Raw genomic sequence first — 16,774 nt, forward strand, 5'->3', positions numbered from 1 at the left:
TTACCCTTTCGCATGTATTTTCTTGCATGCACTTTATTATCATGGGGTGTGTACACTGGACTCCTAAAATTCCTCATTATCAAAGTTAAAAGGCTGCCCTGTCCTATCCAAGTAACCAATCACAGAGCCCATCCCAGACAGACACACATCCCACGCATCTCCTCCATCTGTCCTGAAGGGATCTGCCTCTTGAGGAGAGGCCAGAGCGCATCTGAGGACCTGGCAATCTCCCGGAAGTTTCACAGGGGCTCTCTTTGAAGGAGAGGCTGCCTGCATAGCTGCATCTGGAGGGTCTAAGGCTTGTGGGTAGATGGGCACTGGGAAGTTTTCAGAAGCATAGGTGCAGCTGGCGAGGCTGCTGACCTCCTGCATGCTGTCACTGTGTTTCAGGGCAGGGTGCTGGTAAGCCTGGTAGGCCACTGTGGTGGTGATCACAGTCTGCAGGGCCTGGGCTCCTGCTGGTGGCCTTGGCAGGTACCTGCAGGGCAGCTCTGGGTTGTAGTAAGGGCATGTGGTCACAGCCTGGCATTGCCCATAATCAACCCTCTCTTCAAGGCCAGGTTTCCCATGTGTAGGTTTCCAGCCATGGTATTTAGCTGTGAAATCCAAGCTACTCTCATAGCTGCTATAAGAACTGACATTGTATTGTAGTGAGTTTAGGTGAACCCAATCTGTGTCGTCAGGGATACCGGAAGGATCTTTATAGAGGGTGGAATATGGACTTGGACCTGTACCCACAGGACCTGCTAATTCATAGCTCCAAGTTGGTCTGGACAAATAGATGCTTGGATTTGAGTATTTCTGAAAGGGCAGCATTACATCTCCTTGAAAGGTGGGGAGGTCACAGGTAACTCCGAGAACATCAGAGTTTGGGAAGGAAGGGCAGGACTGGTCTGTCATAGAGAAGCTGGTATCAGCAGTCATATCAAGCAGTTCTGTGGGGTCCGGGGCAGGCATGCTATTGAGGTTTCCACTGATGTCCTGAGGGTTTCCTACCTAAAAAACAAAAGGCACAAATACAGACATATGACACACAACACACACCATGACATACAATATGTAAATGATTTGAACTTTGTCATCTACAGCAAGAGCCAACCACATAAATAAAATACACCTGCAGTTGGGCTCTATGTAGTGAACCGTGCCCCGCTAAGGTTCACAATTTGGTCCTAGGGTCCGGAGGTTGCTGATGGATGTACTGAACTAGGAAGGTTCCCCAGTAGCCAGGCAGGGTGGGGCTGAGCAACAGATGGATGTGCCTGTTCTCATCTGAGTGCTCCTAGCAGCGAAGGTGCAAAAACCACTCAGACCTGTTTTTAAATTCTGTCCCATTCTTTCCCAACCAAACTGCCAGCTCTTCAGGGGGTTTCTGTAGCCCTGGAGTGCATGAGCTCTTAGGTGGGCACTTGGCCCAAGGAAGGGCTTGAACAATGTCAGGGGCTGCTCTGTTCAGGCTCTCTGCCTGCTTGGCATGTTTTGGTAGAAACACAAATTTGATCAAGTGGAGTAAGGAAAACTTATCTGCTCCTTCAAAAACACTGCTGCTAGTGCGTGGATCTTAAGTGTCCCCCAATAATCCATGTGTTTTATGCTTGGTCACCAGGGTGAAACCATCAGGAGATGGCAGACTCTTCAAGCACTGGGGTCTAGTAGATTATTGGTCACTGGGGGTGTGTCGTCGCGGTGGTGTGAAGAATCGGCTCCCTCTTCTCCTTTGTCTCAGGTGATGAGGGAAAGAGAGTCTCCCATCATGTACTCCTCACGGTGATGAACTGCCTTGTCGCTGGCTCCAAAGCAAGGCTCACCGGAACCAGACTGAAACTTCCAAAACCATGAGCCCAAACAAACCTATCCTCTCTGCAAGTTCATTGTCGCGAGTATGTTGTTACAGCAGCAAAAAACTAACACAAAATGTGGGCAAGCTTCTCAAGGTCACCTATTAATCAGTGTTGATATGCGCCTATGGCAGTCTCCCCGTAGCACAATTTTGCTTTTCGAGGTTTCAGGTTTTGGGTCAATAAACCCCCACCCACCCACCCACCCAGTGGAACGTTTCAAAAATACATAGCTTTACAAGTTTGAAATAATTGAATTATAATGTATTGCTATAATTGTTCCTGTGTTATAATTATATAACATTATATAATAAATAATTATATTATATTATAATTATGCACTGGTGCACTAGTTTACAAATTAGACCTTATCGTAGTGTGCCACGCTACAGAATATTCAGGGCAGATTCAGGAGTGCACTGGGAGAGAAGGGTGCTCTATACTTATTACTGTGGGACAACTGCCTTTGTACAACTCAGCAAACATCGTAACATCCTCGCCTGTCGGGATCACTCACTTATTTTAAAGGCGGTATTAGAGCCCCGAGCCAAGTATTGATTTAATGACATATGTTAGAGACATCTAATTTTCATATGAAATTGAGCCTTTGCCGTAAACACATGGCATTCATCTTTCAGGTCTCTGTCAGTGTGTCCCGCAGGTGAACACAAGACCCCACGTGGTGTCAGTCACCATTACCTCAGGCTCTCTGGCGCTCCTCTTCTGGGGTTGGTAGAAAGAGGCCGTCTGCCTCTTGAAGGCACTTCTTCTAGCTTCCGTCTCGGACTTACTCTCTGGTCTGGGGTGATCATGAACCCCTTTGGCCTGTGTTAACGAAGACATCAAATTGTCTGTCCGTTTTTCTAGAAGGAAGCCAGCTGTGCTGGGAGCTGGTTCCAACCAGATGATGTCTTTCCCTGATTGTTTTTGTTTTTGTTGTTTTGTTTTGTTTATTTAGTTAGTTTTTAACTTTTCTTTAAAACTGCAAAGTTATTCAAACTAAAACAGCACCAAATACTAGACATAGTAGCTGGGTGTGATAGTTCCTGCCTGTTATCCCAGTATTTGGCAGGCTAAAGGAGGAGACATTCTGGGCTACACAGTAAGTTCCAGGCCATCCTGGGCTACCTGTCAGGACCCCTGTTTCTTGAAGGAAAAAAAAGTCAACAAGGACAATAAGTATCTTAAAAGGTAACTGGCAACCCGCTTATTCTCTCAAATGAGTGTGACTGGGTTCACACATCTGACCCTTAAGAGCACACGGAGTCATACAAGGTGGCAACACGGCTGTGATTCCAGCACACAGCTGGCTAAGGCAAAAAGATCATGAGTTCAAGGCCAGCTTGGGCTACCTAGCAAGTACCAGATCAGACTCAGTTGTTCAGGCGGACCCTGTCTGGGAAACAACAAAATCTAGCCAAGGGCCCATCACTTGATTTCTGGGAAACAAGAGAGCTTACAGGGTATCGGTAGTTTAATCTCCAGGACAGATTTGCGGCAGTTTGGCCCACGTTGTGTGACAGAAATATTCAGTACAAATGGTGTCCTGGCCCGCCCCACTTACCTGAAAAAATATTGCATTGCCATCAAGTCGCCAGAAGTTGGTGACTGGGTATCCACTGTGCCCTCGGCAAGGAACCAGCTCCAAAGCTGAGTGACAGTTGGGACAAGCTTTCTCTGCAAATCCCAGAGGGAGAAATGTTAAGTTCAACCCGCAACCCAGTACCTTCTGACGGAAGCGAGGTGACATGAACGGGGAACAGAGAACCCAGGGCTCCAAAGCCACCCTTCCTGCGCCTTCCCGCCCTCACGCTGCTGCTTCAGCCGGGCCTTGTCGCAGATGGCTGGCCGCAGCTGCAGATGCGAGCCATCCTGCAGGGCGCAGGCGCGTGCGCACACCACCACGCCCAGGCAGGACTTCTTGAGGATGTGGCCATTGTGGTTGTTGGTGTTGCGCATGGCCCAGCCACTCAGGTGGCGCTGAGCCTTCTTCTCCTGGCTGCTGTAGATGAAGCGCACGTAGCCATCGGGCCACTCCCGGAAGTGGTCAAAGTGGGCTGGTTCCTGGGAAAAGATGACCAACAGGAGAGGGCTTAGGGAGTCAGAGTCACAGGCACCCTGCCTTTAACTTCCTCCAAGCACTGGAGGAAGACAAAACAGGTTTTTGTTGTTGTTGTTGTTTGTTTGTTTTTGTAACTCTAGAAATCTTCATACCCCCAAATTATTCTAGTATGCAATGACAATTGCCAACCACATGTCTGGCGGATCTTAAAAATGCATGTTTATGAAGTACTCATAAGGTTTCTAAGTGGCATATGCATATTAACACATCCAACCTTCATAGGACATGTGAACATTAGAGACAATTATCAGACCCATTTTATAGACTAAAATGAAGACCAGCGAGGTCAATTGACTTGTCAAAGTTCACACAGCTACCAGGGCCTGTCTACAAATGTTTGAGCTGCCTGGGCTTCTTGTGGCTAACATTCCCTTTTTTGGTGTGTTTAGATGTTGAAACATTTTCAAATCTTCAGAGTGCTTTCCTGCACAGTTTAATTTGTGATATCTTGAAGTCAGTACTTTTTCTCCAAAAGCTCTTGGCACTCTGTCCTAAACCTGTCAATCTTGCCAACCATGGTCCTGGGAGCAACAAACCTCAGAGGCAGCAAGCTCTTTCTGCACTGTTGCCTTAGTTCTGCAAGCTTCAAAAGGTCTCTGATGAAGGAACTAATCCTCAGAAGATATTGGGAGTTTTGGGGGACTAGGGACCATGCCTGACACTGGACAACCTGCTGCAACCTGAGCAACATGGAATTGCCATCCTCCTCAACAAAGAACCACAGTTTGGGGTAATGTGTCATATCTAAGATGTAGTTTATCAATTTAGCAACTGTGTCTGATGGCCTTTGCCTCATGCTTTATTTAAAATATAATAAATGTCCTTTTCTTTGGCAAGCTATTATATAGTCCAGGCTGGCCTCACTATATAGCTGAGGATAACCTTGAACTCTTGATCCTCCTGCTTTCACATCTTGAGTGTTAGGCTTATGGTTGTGGCTGTGTGCCACCACCCCTTGACTTTCTTAATGCACTGGAAGATAAAAGTACATTTTAACCCCTGAATTTCACATCTCAGCAAACATCAAAATATAAGATAAACAGCGTGTTTATTGAAAAGCTATTCTTTGGATCTACAGATGGCTCATCCTTACTGGACAACAGTCAATATTTAAACTGAATACCCAAACCTCCAAGACAGAGGAAATGCTTCATGTTAATCTCTTCTAGGAGAAATGGACGCAGAGCGCAGCACAAAGGAAACCAAAAGACGAGGCTGGAAGGACTGGCTCTGCATATTTTCTCCCGATGCATTGAACTGAATGCAACTTGGGGACATTTTTCTCCTTTGCATAATGTCTGGTGATATAGAGCAAGGCAAAATTAAAACAACTGCCTGGCTGCTCTAAAGCTTTCAACTCTTTGCCTCCATTCTGTATTTGAAAGATTGATTTTATGCTTGTTTCTAACTGTGTGTGTGTCTGTATGCATGTGTGTGTAGCTGGAATTAGGTTTCATTGCCTCTAATATGTCGACAGCAGACACACCACACACACACAATAGGGATGACAGTAGACCTGAGGGAAATCTGAGGTCGTTATCTAATTTCATTGCTTGAGGACAGGACAGCAGCCTGAGACTAACAAAAAAAAAAAAAAATCAAGGTCTCTCTCAAGGTCACATAACCAGTTTTGCTCACTCTCTCAGTTAGTCAGAAGGGCTAGAATGATAAGTTTCTCGTGTGTGTGTGTGTGTGTGTGTGTGTGTGTGTGTGTGTGTGTGTGTGTGTATGGTGTTTGTGAAGATGGGGGTTGTTTTGTTATTGCTGTTTATGCCCCAGTGTGCCTGTCCATCCTCATATGTTCCATATACCCCTGATTAAGAACCAGATTCTCTGGACCGGTGAGATGACATAGCAGGTAAAGGCCTTGCCTTGCAAACATGACCATCCCAATTAAAATTTGAATCCCATGAAAGAAAGTGCTTGCTCATGAAAGTCATCCTCTGACCTCCACACACACGTGCATCATGGCGTGAACATGCTTACCCGTACATGTGCAACGTGCATGATATGCACAATAAAATGCCCCCAAAATAAAAATAATTCCTTTTCACCAGGACATCTACACAACTTTGAGGTCATGTCCTTATTGCATCATTTGGACCTGATTCATTTTCAGAATGCAGGATTAGATTGTTTCTTACGGAGATTTACGGTGACGCAAGACAGCAGCAGTGGGACACACGTACTGCGGTTTATTTTCAGAGCAGTTGCCCTGGGAAAACGCTAAAGAGCGCAAGTTGAGCACAAGTAAGTCAAAGTCTCCACACATATGCACATAGAAATATTGCTGAATTCTACCAGAGGCTCCACAGCTTGCCCACACACCTCTCTTTTCTGGGTATCACAGCATACCCAGAAATAAACACCAAGTCTCAAACCCTGAACCTGGACTATACTGGAATCCACCTTCACAAATGTTAGGAAATCAAGTCCTATCCAGCCCCTAAATGTGCCTGTGCACCCATGAACACTACACACACACACACACACACACACACACACACACACATCTGCAGGACTGACTTGAAAGTCATTAGTTTTAACCGAACACAAGTTGCCGAGTTCATTTCCTGAACTTGGCTCTGATAATGATAAACAAATTTACCCTGAGTGGATGATGGCTTAGCGAAGTGAGTGTGGGACCGAGATGGCTTCACGGGCGGCCGAGTACTTTCAGTAAATTACTCCAGCCTTGTTTCCGATTCCTGTCACCTCCCAGGGTCTGAATTGATCATGTGAGAGTCAGCGGTACTTACATTTGCTGAGATTTCTCCAGAACTCTCTCTTGAACTTTGAATAAGCAAATAGGAGTGGATTTTTGTTGTTTTGTTTTGAAATGAGGTTTTGTTAAGTAGCCCAGGTTGGCCTTGAATTTGTGGCAGTCCTCCTGTGTCAGCCTCCAAGAAAAAGAGACTCGGTTTCTGCCTTGGCTCAGAGAATGGAGGTACTGGCCTGGCCTGACCACTTAGGAACATAGATCTGTATTTCTGCTGCTTTTGTTTAGAGTTTCAGAGATGTGCGAGTAAATTGCTCTAAGTAGAAACATCTCTAAACTGAATTCTGCTTTCTGTAGAGTCCAGCTTCCCTGCATATCTGAGGACCTTGTGTATGTGTGTGATCCGAAGACTCTCAGAAATCTGTGTGTGGTCTCATCATGAATTAACTTGCAGTTTCCCTTCTGGCTGGATAGTGTCACTGACACATTTTACCCAAAGCACAGTGTCTCCCTCACCTGAGGCATCTGTGGATCGTTGATGTCCCACGTGAGTTTCATCCCGTAGGAAAGCAAGGAGTCTGCGTCCTGTGTGGTGTCTGCTGGCATCTGCAGGGACCTTCAGGGCTATCCAACCAGGATCCTGAAAGAGAAATAAAAGCCAGGAGTACACAGGGTGACTCCTTCCCCCAAATGAAAAGTAGGCTGAGGGGTGTGAGTGAGAGGAGGAGGAGGAATAGAAGGAGGAGGGAGGAGAAAAGTAGGAGGGGGCAGAGAAAGACAGACGAGGGGGAAGAAACACAGAGAGACACACACACAAGACACACACACACACACAGAGAGAGAGAGAGAGAGAGAGAGAGAGAGAGGAGAGAGGAGAGAGAGAGGGAGGGGGGAGGAGAGAGAGAGAGAACCCAGGTGGTGCCCTGTCCTTGGTTGCGGTGCTGAAATGTCTTGCTCTCAAGGCTAGCATCTTTAAACAGGTTTGTATCTGACCCACCCCGTCGCTCTGCCTCCACCGGACAACCTCTCCAGCACCTGAAGTCCCAGCAGCCAGCAGCCGGCTTCTCCATCTAGCCAGAGCCAAGAATTCAGGGGAGAGTTAAAGTGAACTGCGGCCGAGAGAAGGGATACTGAAGCTAAGGAGGTGGCCGAGTGGAGCAAGTAGGATAGCTTCAGTTTTCCTGCAAACCATCACGACTGCTTGTTAACCACTCTGCTACTTCTGGAGAAGGATTGGATTGAGGCTCTGGAAGCAAAAGGTTCCAACAAAGTCTCCCTAGAGCTCTGCACAGTAGGAAAAGTGAGGGAGCCTGGAGAGGCAGCAGCGGCACCTGCAGCCTAGGGGTCAGCCTCCTTGGAGCTCTGGGTTCTTATAGACGTTGCTGTTCCCAAGTCTGCGCTGAGGCTTGGTCAGAGAGTAAGTTTAGCATTCCAGTGAGTTCTCAAGTCTAGGCACACATCAGGCAGGGACAGTCCCGAGGGCCAGTAAAAGTACTGGGAAGTGAATCTGGAGGCTGGGTCACGTGACTGTAGGATAGATGGGGAGGGCGGGAGGAGAGTCAACCCTGCAGCTGGAGCTCTGAGCCCCTCTCCTCTCTCTCGGTCAGCATTCATAGTTAATTAGAGATCAGGGGTGTGTGAGCTCTCAGTTGTCACCCAGAAGAACACCCATGTTAAACAGACTGCATTGCCACTGTCATTACTATCCCTAGGAAGTCATCTTTATCCTCCGTGGCTTTGGAGGACCAGAGAACCGTTGTCTAGATTGTCTAGAAAGCTGAAGGCTCCCCCAACTGAGGCGACTTTTCTCTTTCATCTGTCTCTTTTTGATAGATCTGGCACCCGGGACACTCAGCATATGAAAACCACAAGCCTCTCTCTGTCTCTGTCTCTCTCTCTGTCTCTCTCTGTCTGTGTCTGTGTCTCTGTCTCTCTCTCTCTCTCTCTCTCTCTCTCTCTCTCTCTCTCTCTCTCTCTCTCTCTCTCTCTCTCTCTCTCCTTTCCTCTCTCCTTCTCTCTGGCCACTGCTGCTATGTGGGATCCCGGACCAAGAGCAAAGGTGGGCTTCCAGAAATCATCTCCTCCCCCAGCTTGCTTTGCAGCCGGCACGCTTCCATTGTCGTCCGCAGCCAAAACAAATGAAAACGTAAGTAAATAAGTAGATAAACAAATAAATAAAGAAATAAAATAGAGAGACCAGATCCCACAGGTCGCTGTTAGAGGAGGCGTTCCCAGCGCAGGTCCATTCTGGGATGCTCACTGGCATCTCAGACCCAGCAGCGCAGCTTGAGTCCCACTTTGCTTGGGCAGTGCCAGGCAAACGCCTCCTGCGGGGAGTATTCCCAGATTCTGTGCAAACCCCGAAAGGGCTGGTGTGTTTTACCGCCGGCGTTTCTGTGCAATAACCTCAGGAAATAGGGATTTTGCAAGGTCCAGGGCCTCTACCTCCCAGTCAAGAGCTTGTTCAGTAGAAAGTCAGGCTTCACCACAGCCTACCCACCGGTCAGGACCAGGAGTGAGAGAAGCAGGGAGGTTGCCCGCTGGGAACATCCCCTGAGCTTTCTTCCTCCAGCTGGATTCTTATTCTTATCAGATTTGATTTGTCAATCTTCAGAACGTCTCACTGAAGTTCTTCTCTAAAAGTCGCTCTCACAGGGACCTTACTGAAGTGTAGCTGGGGACAGCAATGTGTCTCTACTTTCCATTGGGTCCTCATGTTACCGACGGTGGAGGTCCAAGCTACTTCTGCCATTCAGTTGCTTTATTTGTTGGCTTGTCTTTCAAAATTAAGTTTAAACTTTTGATTGTTTTAAAACAAATTTAAACCTTAAAATTAAATGTGACAGCTTAAGACAGTTTATGTTTTTGAATATAATAAAAATAACTTCAAAAGAGGCCATTTAACATGACCGTTGAAAACGTATAAAGATCACGCGGCAAACATTGTTAGAATGTTCCTCCTCTCTATGCTTTTGGAAGATTCCTAGAGCCGATCCTTCAAAAACATAAATGATGGGCCCACGAGTCAGCTTAATGGGTGGAAGCACTCGCTAAACAAGCCTGAAGGTCTGAGTTGGAGCCCGCAGAAGAGGAGGGAACAGACTCCTGGAGGTTGGTGCTCTGACTTCCGCCACACGTAACTTATATGTTAAAGGCAGACGAATTTGTCTGGGAAGGGGGGGGACAACCTCCCCCCACCCCAACATCCTCAGCCCAGGGTGATTATGCAATCCTGTAATGCCGGTAGCTGAAAGAAAGATGCAAGAGGATCAAAGGTTTGAGGTCATAACAGGTTTCTGAGACCTGGTCTCAGAAAACAAAACAAAACAGCAAGAAGGTATTTAGTTTGTGAAGAATTCAAACACGTGCTTCAGGTTACCCTATAATTGTGTGTGTGTGTGGGGGGGGGTAAAATATGTTAGTAAAAGAAGCTAATCAAAGTGAAAATAGAAATAAATTTTGGTGTATTGATGTTTCTCATTGCTTTTAATAATATCTGAAGATTGGGATGCATTGCCACTGTAGGGTTCGGGAGTATCTAATTTCTCCCAAATTCTGAAAATGATATTTCCTGTCTAATGTTAAAAATGGATTTTTATTCTCTGAAGTGAAATACATTTCAGTTGGATTTCCATCACGGCTTCTTAGAGATGATGCTTTCTTCCCCACGTCGGTATTTGCACTGCTGTAAGATATTCTGCCTTCCTGTCTGCCGCATTCTTGACCGCTATTTAATATGCAAGAATCTGTTATTCAAGGAAGGAGCAAGCCTCTGAATTTGCAAGGTTTAGGTTAAAATAGGTAAAATAACTGCAGAGTATTGATATCACATTTTCTGGGAGCTGATCTGTTCAGTACTGGTTAGATAAACTGCCACACTTGCAGTTTATACAGGGATTTAAACAAGGATTATAGATACACGTGGTTTTTGTTTTTGTTTTTGTTCATGTAGGCAACCGTCTTCTGTAGCTTCGGGGTACAGGTGGAGCTCCGGATCAGTCTAGAGTACAGAATGAGACCCTGAAACTAAACCAAACCCAAGCCCCGGCAGCTTGGTTAGATTCCAGAGGGCAGTAAACTTCACTGGCGTCAGCCACAGGGTGCGAGTTCAGAACTTCCGCAGGTGTGCGCCCAAGTCAGCAGCCTGACCCTGTTGTTCTAGGTACACGTGCTTTCTAGAATCACAGACACCGGAGGCTTGTAGAGTTCAGGAGCAGGTTCATCAAATTGGAGTTCCTGGAGAAGACTGAGCTCCAATCGACTGTTTCTCGCTTTGTTCACAGTGGGGATCTCGGACTAGCTGAGGCGGGAGCTGTACTGTGCAGCTGGGCGAGCAGACACTGCGGAGGCAGTGTCGCTTGAAACCTCGAGATGCCAGAGGTGAGTGACATTTGGGGAGGAGCCCAGCCTCCCTTCCAGGGTCCCAGGGCTGAGGAAGCGGTGTGCTCCCTGGCAAGCGGGCTAGGCAGCTCCCACGGGCACAGAGGCCCAGCACTTTTCGTTTGGCGGTTCAGATAAGTCCGGGGCGTGGTGGGGGGGGGGTACCCTGGGGCGCATCAACCTTTTGGGTTTGCTTGTCGCTGACTGGCAGCGTTCAGGAAGAGGGGAAAAACAACAGGGATCCTGATTCCGGGCTCAAAAAGCCACTGTGGAGGGAGAATGGAGGACTTGAACTACGCAGCTCTTTTGCGAGAACTATGGAGCGCTTTTCGCTTCTACAGACCTCGTTATCTCTTTCCCGGTCCCGGTAACCCAGCCACCAGCAAGAAAAGGACAGTCCTGGCAACAGATAGGGTCTTAATTTCCCTCTAGCGCCCGCTTTTCAGTTCTCGATTTCCTGCCATTGACTGTGAAAAACGTCAGTCTTCTAGATGGACACGGGACTTTGATTTCTCCTATTTATACATATCGATGGTGACAGAGCTGCAAAATACATTTGACATTCATTAGGGATTTTGATTAAGTTCCTAGAAATAGGTGTAGATTTTTCTTTTGTTTTGTCTTGTGTGAGCCCAGGTTTCACTTGCCCAGGCTGCTGTAGATTTTCCACGTAGCTGAGGATAATTTTGAATTCTTGATCAACCTCCCAAGTGCTGGGATTACAGACGCTACCACCGTAGCCAGCTCCAGGGTTTAGCAGAGATTTATCTTGTGTACCCTGTACTTTCCCATGAAATTGTCAAGGGCAAACGAAGAGACTGGGGGCTGTGTGTAAAAGCAGAACCATCGACCAGGCAACACCCTTTGATGAAAATCTACCAGCCCACTTCATGCTTGGAAACCTCTTCTGTGTACTGTGGCTGTTTGAACCTTGAAATTTCACTATATAAGTCTGAATGTTAAACTTTATGTCATAACTATAAGGACCTTTTGAATCTAATTCCTTATTATGACTTGCAATATAAATTTTGAATGTGGATTTGAATTTAAACGTTTTTTTTTTAACTTAGAGCCCCTTTCTAATTTATGGTGCTCTCTATAAAAGCTTGTGTTTATCCTGTATAGACATTTATTCAGGGTTTTTTTTTTCCTCATGAGATGGTGTTTTGTTTACATAGACCATGTCAAAGGAGACAACAAAAAACACTATCTTATTTAAACCTATGACTAGTATTATGTACAAACAACAAACTCTGTTCAAAAAGCAACATAAACTTTTCTTTGTGTTTATTTTTAGAACTTGAAATGTGTTTTTGACATTTTTTAAAGAATATTTTTTCATTGCACACAGGAAAATGAAAATCCTCTGCAGTCTGTTAAGGAGGATACTGGAACTGGCAAGACCCAAGGTGCTTTCTGGGTAATGATAAAGCTTATTTTCTATATGTGTTATAGTTGGGAGTGGGTGGCTCCTCAGCACTATTGTTCATTAAGCCTGGAGCAGAGAAACCTTGGCTTTCTCTATTGTGGTACGGCGTTATAACCATGCCTATGGGACTTCACTCGAATTATCCCTCCAGAACCCTACGGTAAATTATTCTGTGTTTAGCACCTATTCCAGGTAGAAGTAGCCAGCGCTGAATAAAACAAATTCCATGCCTATCCTCAGGGAACTTAGGAATTGCAGAGAGCCAAACCACAGGTGCAGAAACCTAGTAGGAGCAGGGTTGAAGGGCAAGAAAGCATCTGAACTGCTTCATTTAAGATAGTCCTGGAAGCCCTGCCTTTAAGTTGGTACTTAACCTGCTTCTGGGGCAGGAAAGTGACCTTCATGGAAGGGACAGTGGTAAGGATCAGGAGTCCAGATATAACTGTGTGAAAAGACCTAAGGCAAGGAAGACCTTGCTTTATTCTAGATATTAGTTTTCTTTTTCTTTCCTCTGTTGTTTTTCTGACCTTTGGTGGATGAGCCTAGACCTGAATGCTTTGGTTTAGACTCTGCAACATTACCGAGTGCATTCACCTGTTTTCCTGTAATCCAAGCACAGCTTTCCTCAAGTCCATGGTTCTTCAGCTCAAACAGGGTCCATAGGGAGCCTGAGTTCTAAGAAACCCAGAGGAGGTGCATCCGCTGCAGGAGCCCTCCAGCCCCCGCTGCAGGAGTCCCACCAGCCGGGCACCTGCAGCGGCTGCAGGAGTCCCCCCCCCACTCCCACATCTGCAGTGGCTGCAGGAGTCCCCCCCCACTCCCACATCTGCAGTGGCTGCAGGAGTCCCACCAGCCAGGCACCTGCAGCTGCTGCAGTAGTACCCCCAGTCCCGCACCTGCCGTTGCTGCAGGAGTCCCCCAAGCCCGGCATCTGCAGCTGTGGCAGGAGTCCTCCAGCCCCACACCTGCAGCTGCTGCAGGAGCCCTCCAGCCCTGCATCTAGAACTTTTGTCTGATGCTAATGAAGGCTCTGACATTTTGATAAGTGATTATCAGTAGGCTATTTTGCTATTTTGTAGTTACCACCTCTAGACCTTTTGTCTAAAGCTAATGAAAATTAACATCTTATTGAGTGATTGTCAATGGACATTTTGCTATTTTGTAGGTCAAGACTGATCTCTTTATTTTATTTTTGCTCTATGTTGTTTCACACCAAATTAGAATCATTATTTGCAGTGATAATGTTGCCATAGAGGGTCTTTCCCACGCTAGATAAGTGTTCTACCACTAGACCATATCCCCAGCTGCAAAATTAAAATGATTCATTTCTTTGGTGGTGCTGCACCTTGAACCCAGCTCCCTGCCTGTGCTAGGAAAAAGCTCTACCACTGAGCTACATCCCCAACTCTCAGAGAACTTTTGTTGAGTACACCAATATTTTGAACTATCGATAAAAAGCAAATGTGCTTTGGAAAACTAGTAATCCACAAACCATCTCTTTTTCAGCTTCAGTTTCTTGTTACTGATGCGGTCCATGGCAAAGTGTTTCACGTAATAGAAGAATATCTGCAGCAGAAAGAGAGCTATGTGCCTCAAAAATATAACCACCTCCTCTTGCACCATCTTGACAGACTGATAAATGAGGCAAGTGGTTTGGTTTGTCTGGGGACTAAAACCCCAATGTATGCACACCGGGAAGCATTCTGATTTGAAGTCGCTGTGTTCTGATGCCCAGGAACTGGATAAAAAGGACTTCCAGAATTGTTCCCTGCTGCTGAAATGTATCCAGAGATTCCTTAAAGACGGGGGCCAAAAGGAACCCTTGTTAATTCAGCAAGGACTGATCCCAAAGATAAGTGCACCCCACAGTTTGGAGACATGGGACAATTTAGAGAATCAGTGTGAGGAACTGATGGTGCTGCCCAAGAGTGGGAGGGAGCACCTGCCTAAGGTGTGCCAGGCTCTGGGTGGGGGCAGGGTGAGTAAAATAAAAAGTAGTATGCTGGGGTCATGATGATGCATGATTTTAATCCCAGCACTTGGAGGCAGGGGGAAAGGAAGTGAGTTCAAGGCCAGCCTGGTCTACAGAGTAAGTTCAGGACAGCCAGGGCTACACAGAGAAACCCTTTCTCAAACAAACAAAAGAAACCCCAAATGAAAAGCTAGTATGAATTTAATTAAATAGTTTGCTATGTTTTCTTCCTTTGAAATCAAATTGGAAGAAAAAAATAGAGCCCATGCTTGTTGCTTCTGCCCCATGCACTCACACTGTGTGGAGCAGGTCAGTTATCCTTGTATCTAAAGTTCTGGGGATTGAACCCGGACTCTGCATACGCTAGGTAAATGCTCTACTATTGAGCCAAGACCTCGCCTCCCAGAGCATTTTGAGGACATATGGAATCACGCAGTTGTGTGATGGCTGCTGTTTGTTCTTGACAAGCCTATGTGGTGAAAGCATTGTGCTAGGGGAGAGGGAACAGGGTCTACTTAAACCAGGCTGGTCTCAAACTTACTGTGAGGATGAACTTGAACTTCTGCTCTCCCTGCCTCCTGCTCTTGAGCTGGGTATGAAATATAAAATGCAAGACTTTCTGCATGACACAACTAAGTTATTTCTCAAGCTCCTCTTTGGTTTTAAAATTGTGTCTGTGTGCAGGTACCTGTAGTATTCAGAGGTACCAAAACTCTGGAGCTAGAGATCATAGGTGGTTTTGAACTGCCAGATATGGGTGATGGAAACAAACTCTGGTCGTCTGCAAGAGTAATTGTTCTTCTAATTGCTGAGCCATCTCCACAGCTGTCTGTATATCTATAACTACATATTTGTATGAGACAGATGCTTGCTTATAGCCCCAGGCTAGCCTCAAAATTATAGCGGTCTTCCTGCCTCAGCCTCCCAAGTGCTGGGCTCGCTGTGTGCTAAGCTAAGCTGGTAATGGCGTGCTAGGGATCATTTTAGAGACTTTGGGGAAGATGAGGTGAGCAGGGAGCTAGTCTCTAACTATTTGGGTAGACTTCCTGAATATGATCAAGCACCGTTCATCAAAAACTTTCTGTTGATCTCAACACATCTTACTCTTCATCCAAGTGTCCCATTCTTACTGCTGTGTGTGACCTTCCTTATGGTAATTCTGGACCATCTGCATCCTTTCTGACTTGCTCTTGGTGGATGGGAAGCCTATCTTATGTGAGAGAAAAGGTTTTCAGGCTGCTTTTTCTCTACCAGGAGATTATCTTGTATATCTTGTGGAGTAGGTGGTACTCACTTGGACCATGTGGTTCCATCAGCCTCTCTTCTGTGCACATGGTTTCCTGGTTTGAAAGGGTAACAGGATTTCTGACGACAAAAGACACGGCCTCAGATGCACTGCTGACGAAGGCGCTGGGAGATTTCCTTGACACTGCACTGGTAAGGACAGAAGCGCTTTGAGGGGTGATGCCAACAGTGAGGGGCAGAAATCGAAGTGATCGTAAAACTTCCTTCTGTTTTAAGTTTGGATTTAAAAAAGAAATCTTTTGAGAAGTTGACTTTTTTTATAAGATGTGGATTAAAAAAAATACCTGCCATATTTTATGACTAAGTCATTGTGTGAAGGAGTAGCAGACATTAAGATATTCAACCAATGACATAGGAAACTGAGTATTCATTTATTTTATATATTCAAATATGTTATTTGTTTGAATGTAGGGAATATGCTCATTTTATTTTTTTTATTAAAAATTTCTGCCTCCTCCCCGCCTCCCATTTACCCCCCCAATATGCTCATTTTAATGAGGTAACCGATTCTATATCAGCCTTCCAGCAGATGGTTTCCTTGTGTCTCTGTGTTCAGTTTCTGTCAGTTAGTATTCATGAGTTAGTGTTGGAACGTGTCTTCTAGTGGATTTTTTCTTCCATCTCTTTGCTCAGTTTCCGTCAGTTAGTATGGGTGCGTTTGTGTCAGAACGTGTGATGCTTTGGAATAACGAGCTGTACTTTTCCTTCCTTTTATCAGATCATTTCCAGGCACAGCAGGAAAGGTACGTATATGAGCGGTTACTAATTGGCTGGTTTTTAATCAAGAAATATTTTGGCACTGATGGTTTAAGTGACAGCAAGGGTGAAGTTTAAACACATCTGGATTGACCAAACACTTGACACAGTCCCACTGCGATGCTGGAAGGTGTTCTGTCGTAAAGAGTGTCTCAGCTTTCTGCAATGTATTTTGCTTAGTGGCTCCTGTCACTGCTGTGTGACTTTCCTCTACCCAGGTGATGGAAGGCCACTCTGTCTTCAAAGCAGCAGG

The 16,774-nt window shown here is 45.9% G+C and overlaps 2 protein-coding genes across 8 annotated transcripts in view; one reads left to right on the forward strand and one right to left on the reverse strand.

The window, feature by feature from the left end:
- Nucleotides 1-63: 63 nt before the first annotated feature.
- Nucleotides 64-7,285, reverse strand: Gcm2 (glial cells missing transcription factor 2). Its single transcript, XM_038335570.1, has 5 exons — nt 7,196-7,285; nt 3,650-3,902; nt 3,403-3,515; nt 2,538-2,663; nt 64-996 (listed from the first exon to the last, which is right to left on the reverse strand). The coding sequence occupies exons 1-5, from the start codon at nt 7,283-7,285 to the stop codon at nt 64-66; spliced, it is 1,515 nt and encodes a 504-aa protein (XP_038191498.1).
- A 3,600-nt stretch (nt 7,286-10,885) lies between these two features.
- The window catches only part of Sycp2l (synaptonemal complex protein 2 like), a 56,334-nt gene continuing 50,445 nt past the window's right edge, over nt 10,886-16,774 (forward strand). For 6 of the 7 annotated variants that reach the window (XR_005285960.1, XR_005285962.1, XR_005285961.1 and 3 more), the window contains exons 1-2: nt 14,670-15,897; nt 16,484-16,508. Coding sequence is in view for 4 of the 7 variants with exons in the window: in XM_038335359.1 (XP_038191287.1) it covers nt 15,658-15,897; nt 16,484-16,508 (265 nt within the window). In the remaining 3 variants the exon portion in view is untranslated. Of the gene's footprint in view, nt 11,060-12,410; nt 12,480-13,994; nt 14,133-14,223; nt 14,341-14,669; nt 15,898-16,483; nt 16,509-16,774 lie in introns of those variants that run through there. The other variant, XM_038335363.1, reaches the window with a different exon arrangement.

Source organism: Arvicola amphibius, chromosome 6 (assembly GCF_903992535.2).
Source record: "Arvicola amphibius chromosome 6, mArvAmp1.2, whole genome shotgun sequence".
Taxonomy (NCBI): Eukaryota; Metazoa; Chordata; class Mammalia; order Rodentia; family Cricetidae; genus Arvicola; species Arvicola amphibius.

What these genes read in the sequence shown, in the direction of transcription:
- Gcm2 (XM_038335570.1), bottom strand. Translation starts at nt 7,285, where the DNA reads ATGCCAGCAGACACCACACAGGACGCAGACTCCTTGCTTTCCTACGGG. An exon ending in GGCCCGGCTGAAGCAGCAGC is followed by an intron (nt 3,516 to 3,649) that starts GTGAGGGCGGGA and finishes TGGGATTTGCAG; the next exon opens with AGAAAGCTTGTCCCAACTGT. An exon ending in GGAGCGCCAGAGAGCCTGAG is followed by an intron (nt 997 to 2,537) that starts GTAATGGTGACT and finishes TTTGTTTTTTAG; the next exon opens with GTAGGAAACCCTCAGGACAT.